The sequence below is a fragment of the Opisthorchis viverrini genome (genome assembly GCF_000715545.1).
Source record: "Opisthorchis viverrini unplaced genomic scaffold opera_v5_93, whole genome shotgun sequence".
Taxonomy (NCBI): Eukaryota; Metazoa; Platyhelminthes; class Trematoda; order Opisthorchiida; family Opisthorchiidae; genus Opisthorchis; species Opisthorchis viverrini.
The window spans coordinates 516,275-523,635 of record NW_008751750.1 but is presented as its reverse complement, the minus strand read 5'-3'; the positions used below and the strand labels follow the sequence as shown (position 1 = coordinate 523,635).

The window sequence follows — 7,361 nt, the reverse complement described above, 5'->3', positions numbered from 1 at the left end:
TATATATATAGCCTTGTGCATTGAACTTCCAAATAAGACTTCCACTACTTACGAAATTACGGTAGAGGACACCTCAAGTCTGCATGGGTCACTGTAGGACGGAGTCGAGGGGATTTTACCACAGATGATCGAAACAGGTCAAAACAACCGCAAAGGCTATACATGTGTTATTGTCACACAAGCTTCCAGGTGACGTACCCGGAAACCACAGCACTCGAGTTACCCAACCGGATACCTTGAAATCGACCGCGGCTATTGGGACATAAAAAACTATCCAAGTGACTCGGCTTACGCCCTCTGTACGAGTCTTCTTAACAGAGAACTGAACGCCCTTGCATTGAGTAAGGCAATTCTACCCGGGAATACAAACTGTGTTTAGAAGCGCTCGTCCAGTTGATGAACAAAGCAACCAGATTCATGTTGACTGCCTTTTCAAAATACAAGTTGTGAACCGAAGAATGAGTCAAATGGATACACTTTATTATGAACCACAGGTTGTCAAATTTGCTTCTTCTTAACATTGCAGATACCATGTTGATTTGTCTCGTTTTACACGTTTTCAATGCAGCTGGGCTATACGCAACACCATTTGGTGGATTGGAACAATCGGCGAACCGAACTGCTTTTTCCTTCCGACGGCTGTTCACTTGTCTCAATTAGTGATGGGTCTATGTTTGCCTTAAATCCCATGAAGTGATCCATTGTCGTCTGAACACGGAAACCAAGTATCGCTTGGGTGGCACAAAGTTGATTTTGAGTCATGGATGTCTAAAGCCATTCGAAATTTTCGTGATTTCCCTGCCACATTTAAAATCACAAGCTGTCAGCAAGTAGAATAAAAATTACGCATAAAACTGTTTTCCCGCATAAACCGGTCCAGTCTACACAGACACCAACCCCCGAGGGTCTTAATTCTGGAAGATCACATCTCAAACATCTCAAACATAGTATCAGATCCACTGTACTTCCTACCCTGATTACTTTAACTTGACATATTTTTCATTTTCAACCGGATAATTCTGAAACCTTTATGTCCTGGACTGTCGATCTTTTCGCTAATCTCAGCAATAGGATTTGGGTAGTTGCGTCAGTGTGTGGTACGGTGAGTTCTCCTGACTTCTGTTACCCTCCGGAACTGCTCACGTGGCTCTTTAGAAGTGATCCCATGACAGTTAGATTTGACACCAAAGCAGCCTTCAAAAAAGTAATTTGACCGTAGTACGCCAGGCACGTGGTATTATGAATGGTGCGTAAGACATAGGAGAACAGCTGTAGATTTACTTTTACAATGAAACCAGACACTTAAGTGTACAAACATGCAGTTCTTAATTCGTACACCATCTTATGGCAGACACCTTCCGTGTCCAATGTTTCCATTTTTAAACTAAGTCTGCGGCAACGCTTGGACTGATAACAGATGGCTGTTCCTCAAACCGTGGTGGTTATGGATAAGCGGACTTTCATTCATTACGTTCACAGAAACACCAATTTCTTATAAATAGTTTGCTTGATTGTTGCAAAACAAGGAGTGCTGAACTTAGACCTGTACACCGTTCGCTTTCGAGGAATTGCACTCAGAAATTTGTTACAAAAACCCGCCATTTGCTACAGGGAATAACACCCCTCCCCCATAAAGGAATGCGAACTAGACATTGGAAAATGTGCGTGAAGCGATACGATGAAATTCATCGACAACATTTCGAATTCTCACGATGCACTCGCCGATTCTGTAAAATAACGACAGAGTACAGGAGTGTTTACGGTGTCATCTCATTCATCTTGACAAACACATTCAGTCCGCTTGTTTTCATCACCGCTATTTATTTATTTATTTATGAATCCTTTAACATTCTATTTCTGATTTGCTTGCACAAGTAGGAGCATGTACATCATCAACACATAACCAACCGATTTGTCATGTTTATGTTCTCCCCAGAATACACAGAGGCTATGGCTGACTTTAAACAGCGTCGTTTGTCCTCACTGGGACAAATCAAGGTTTGCCAAGTCAAGGGATACTTCGACATTCATCGTAAATTGCTGTTAGAAGAGCAGACCCGTGAGCTCAATGCACGACAACGCACATCGCAGGATTCTCTTAAACGCCTGGCCGCCAGCCAAGAAATAGAACGACAAACTGCCTGCCGGCTTGCGCGGACAACAGCAAAGGGCCAAAAGCAGGTATCTCAAGTGCTGTATGCAGTGAAGCCAAAGGAACAAAAACTGATTGAACGGACAATAAGTGCCAGCGGTGACAAGGATACTTCACAAACTACCCGACCCATGTCCGCTGAAGCCACACTGATTGACAGACTCTACCCAAAGCCAGAAGATGAAGCGTTCAGACAAGACAATTCCAGCCTTTCAAGCACTCAAATTTATCGACCAATCTCACTTTACTCTTCCATGGGGACAGGAACCAATGGAGTAGAAGTGAGAGCCCAATCTTCACAGAGCATTCCAGCACAATGTGATCAGGATAATTCTCACACGGCAGACAGTACTTCAAGTTCTAAGCGGCTTCTTCCAAAATCTGTTCAGGGGCGTTTGCTGCTTCGACAGGACTTGCGTCATTCCAGATCCGTGCACAGCATACATTCAGCTCTGGATGTACGTTTACTAATTATATGTAACAGTTTTCCCTCCGTAGGTGTTTACTGGTAATTTTCTAAGTGGCAAGTGCAAGTTTTCACTTTTTCCGGACGATCAGTAGGCATCTACAGTGTTTAGTGCTGTAGAAAACCTCGTTTTGGATATGGTACACTGAAACAAACAAAATTCCTGAAAACTATTTACTCAACTAATGAATAACTAAGATTGGTAATAAATTAAATGATATCAAACTCCCTCAGAGCACCGCTTGTTATGATCCCAGCTAGAAATTCACTAAGCTTTTTGAACTACCAACAGTCTATAAGTAGCTCAGATGAAGAATACTTCCACAAGATGCCTGATGCTTCCTCCTGAGAAGTCGATATTTGGTCACTGACCGGCACTATATCCTGCCCAATTGCAAGCTAACCGGCTCCTCTTGGCCGAACAGTTGTGTGTTCAGTTACCAACCACTGGATTGCAAATTTGAAACTCTCTGAACTTCCGTGGGATGCGCACTGCCGATGATTCCCATTAAAGACAAAACGGTCAAACGGTACTTTCGGGTTTTCGGCACAGACTGTGTTCACTCACCGGACGAAATCTCAGATGAGAATGCAGTGAACAAGTTCTTTCAAACACGTCTGAAGTTCGTCGATGTTGGTTAGGTGTTCTTCAATGGTATTCTCTGGATAAATATTCGTCTCTGAAAGTGCTCTTGAACATAAAACTTGTAAAGTTCAGAAGAAAACAAATAGTAGGCATCGGTTTGTGGTGAACTGTCATGTGACATTCCCTACTTAAATGTTCAGAAATTACTGCATGTGGACACCATCAGCCACCATCAGCCATCTCTATGAGCTGCGGTTAGCAGGTGATATCTGATACCGGAAGAATAAATAGAAAAACAAACAGAATTATCTGGTAACTGTATTGTTGTAACTCAAGGTGACAATCAACCGAAAGAATTGCTTCTACTGGTTGCATAGATTCTCACACTTATTCTCGCCTGGCAAACATTTAGCGAGTATGTAAGGACTATGTGTATCTATTTCAGACCTGCGAACATATGCAGCGTGTGGTTATCAATACCCTGTCAAAACAACAGGTCGACCAATGGACTGATGTGCTCAATCAAGAACGAGCCTTAACGGAGGCTCTGATGCACGCACATTCAGAGCAAAAGAAGATGCTAATCGAGGAGGAGACTGCCACACTCAGACGTGCACAGGCTGAGCAAGAAAGTCGTGCCGGACATCTTGCAGTGGTTTTAGAGGCAACAGAAAAGGTTTGTGCGTGAATGAGCAGGAGAAATTTAGATTTGTGATATGCCAATGGATAATTTCTCCAAATATCGAGTTCTTTCAACAAAATTCTTCTCGGGCTTGTACGTTTTGAAACGTTTACGGAAGAAATGCAGCAAAAAATATATCTCAATTGAATTTAGCCCACTGAGTAATAGACACGTAATCCTACTTTCTGAAGAACCATCAAAACATCGAGAAGTTCTGTCGGAACGACCCGACTTGTACGGCTTCTCGTTTGACTGGCTGTTAATTTTCTCTGACGGTCTGGCTACTCATGAGTAGTCAGACTATTCTACATGAAACGTCATCAATCTGGTGACTACCGGGTGCAGTACACAGCAAAGAAACGAAATTGACCCCGACTTACTTATATGAACACCCTTTTCTGAACCATAAATTGGCCACGGATTAACTGATGATGGCTGTTCCATGTGTCAGTCACATGGTTCAACGAGGTATTGGACAGAATAAGGAAATGTCTAAATTTTATTAAAAAATCATCGGTTTAATCCTTCACGAGAGCACGTGTTCCCACATCAGGAAAAACGTCACACTACCGCACTGCCAATAAGGATTACACTAAATTAAACGACCCCTTATGCGCGAAATTGATCCAGATGTGCTGGAGGACGATGCATATCTTTATTTCCCCGCTTGTCTGTTGTGATTGGACGGAACTTCTGTTAAGATCAGCTTTGCTGCATACCGGTAGCATTCGTAGTGCCACTGTCTATTCAAAGTGGATGAGTTTTCAGATAGAAACACTCTAAATTTTGGTGACGAACAGTTACTGAACTCTATGGGCGTATTGGCTGGTTTACGCCTTACCACTGATGTTACTGCCAACACTGCTACCGCACTGCTTTCATTCAAAATGTGAAATGTCACATATTTTTGCGCACTGGTAAGATTTTTTACATGCTATTCAACGTCAGCACGTCCCACATAAGCGGCAAACTAATGAGCGTATAAGTCGATACCAAAAATTTGAAATCGCGGCCCGGAGTACTTGTCGTGTCCTGGTTCACACGTAACAGGACAAAATCAAAGACACTCTGGCCTCTTCCAGTATATGGGTTAGGTCTGACATGGTGTTGTTTCAAAATTTTCGCTCACCTAAGACAAAATGTGACCTAAAAACTTATTCCAGGTGGTGTCATTACAGTTGAATTATTTTCCTTTTTGATCGCTGTTGGGATTCATAAGGAGACCCAGTGTGTCTCACCTTCTTTGCTTTTGTAGATATGGGATAAATCACTGTTCCATTTCTGGACCACGATTGGACTGATAATTTCTCGTAAAGTACAGGGGTCTATTTATTCCGTATTTTTTGAGCTATGTTCATAACCTTTATCCTGTGAAAGAATGTCCGTTACTGAATAGCTCGTTGCTTTCCTGTCCTCAGTGCGAGGTTACCTTGATGCGAATGAAAAGAAACGTTCAGGTGGTTTCTTTGATCATGGTCTACATCACCAGGTGCCATTTGCATCGTCGTCCTACTTGCAACATCTGATATGTTTACCAAAGCGATAAAACAAGGGTGTTAGTACAATGACACACCGGTAGATCCGACGAACTATTCTGTGGCTACTTATATCAACATCTGAATGTCATATGCCCGTCCTGTCTAGACTAAGCGATTTGGCGGTATCTATGTGGCACGACTTATGAGTTTGACGGAATTTTTTGATCAGCCCATCACTATTGTTGTTATTTTGGACTTAGCATATGGCTTTAGTTTGCTCATCATTTCTTTTGAATAAATGAGCATCAAATTGAGCACACACTGAGTCCAAAACATAAAAGCATGATCCTCAAATATAACTCAGCTGCATCTGTCCTTAACGGTATTCATCGACAAAGACACCCTGCTGTTTCGAATATTGGTCCTGTCAAAATCAGTGGCGGCACGTATGCAGGAAACTCAACATAGGATTACTACGAACTAGGGGTTCTCACTTGCGTCCCTCCCTAACGTCACCATAATTAGCAAATAAGTACTCAACACAACATGCTCCCATCTAGTTCACTGTCCGTAGATTTTAACCTGTCGAAAGCCCAATTTCGCAGTCTTGCTAGGTTCCATCGCTTGTGTCAGACAATGCATGAAGAATGACAAAAACGCACAAATGACGCACAAAAATGACAAAACACAGATTGACGGAGACTACCCCGAAGGGAACTCAGTATTACTTTTTATCATTTGGCCGACTGTAACATCTAGTGATCAGTTCAACCCAAATTGAGACCGTTGGAGCCTGTTGGCTATAAATGTCAATCCAGATAGATCTGCGATAACTTACCGCCCACTTACAATGCTTGCTCAATAGCTTTTCGGCTGTGGAAAGATGTAACAAAACTGGGCGTTTGTTTTTACTGAATATCGATGATTTCACTTCTATGATTATTTTTGGTGATTCACATATCTTCGGTAGCTTTACCACGCGTCAGTAGTTTGTTTAATTAAAAACCTTTCGCGCTGCAGTTCATGGAGAACGAATTCACGAACGAGAGGAATCGCCTGACCGCTTATTATTACGGAGATCCACCGATGCAAACGAGTGCTCTTCATGTAGAGACGAGAGAAGGAACAATACCTGATTTCAGCTCGATACGTAGGGATGACACCGCTCCGCATGCCAGTCCAAGCTTGCAATCCGCGCTTGATTATTATCCGGCCGGTCGTCGGATTGACAAAAGCGTCTCGGTAAGTGATCGGACGTCCGTGAAGTCTGGAACCAGTGAGTCTGCTCGAGGGCGTGTCATTATATGCCGTGAAGAACACGCTGCCTGACGGTACAATCCTTCAAGTCTCCGCCCGGAAGCAGTGTTGTATTCCAAATGTGATCATCGCTAGAAATCCAGTTTCCTTGCCAGATTCCGATTCTATTGTTTTCCGAATTCATTAGAACGTCAGTTGTATTTTCTTTATCATACACGGCGGACTTTTCTTATTCACGTTTCACTCATCTTTTTGCACGCAAAATTGCTTTTTACACTACTCCTTTCCCAGCATGCTAATCTTTTACTAATATTTTGCACCAGACGCGTTCGCTCGTTTAAATCAAACTGATTGTACAACCACAGCAACACTCCTTGAAAGGACAGACAATTCGCTTTACTGAAAACTCCATTGGTAAACCAGAAAAGGATTGATACACATTTCATGCAGAAGGAGACACTGTTTTTATTTCGAAGCCTTGGACTTTTTCCTGAAACTTATCTCTTGTTAGTACTGCTAGGCCTTGAGTTGTAAGAAGGTGGCACGGTAATAGAAGATAAATGGGGAAAATCGGGGGAGCAACACATTCTGAATTTGAACAGAATTTAATCTTTCAACAAGCCTCTAGTTTTCATAGTACGTCGAAGCCCATATATTGTACTACTAGACGACTGTCATTTTCTGAGTGGGGCTGCTCGCGTGATGTCAAGAAGTCATCATCATCATCATCATCATCATCA

At 42.5% G+C, this 7,361-nt stretch overlaps 2 protein-coding genes across 2 annotated transcripts in view; one reads left to right on the top strand and one right to left on the bottom strand.

Moving 5' to 3' along the window:
- The window catches only part of T265_13703 (hypothetical protein), a gene marked incomplete at both ends in the record, with an annotated part of 27,451 nt that extends 20,365 nt beyond the window's left edge, over window positions 1–7,086 (top strand). The window contains 3 exons of the mRNA XM_009170123.1: window positions 1,937–2,610; window positions 3,650–3,880; window positions 6,385–7,086. Coding sequence (XP_009168387.1) covers window positions 1,937–2,610; window positions 3,650–3,880; window positions 6,385–6,693 — 1,214 coding nt within the window. The remainder of the gene's footprint in view (window positions 1–1,936; window positions 2,611–3,649; window positions 3,881–6,384) is intronic.
- T265_05160 (hypothetical protein) overlaps window positions 574–7,361 on the bottom strand; it is a gene marked incomplete at both ends in the record, with an annotated part of 8,582 nt that continues 1,794 nt past the window's right edge. Inside the window, one exon of the mRNA XM_009170092.1 lies at window positions 574–708. Within this exon, the coding sequence (XP_009168356.1) occupies window positions 574–708 (135 nt within the window). The remainder of the gene's footprint in view (window positions 709–7,361) is intronic.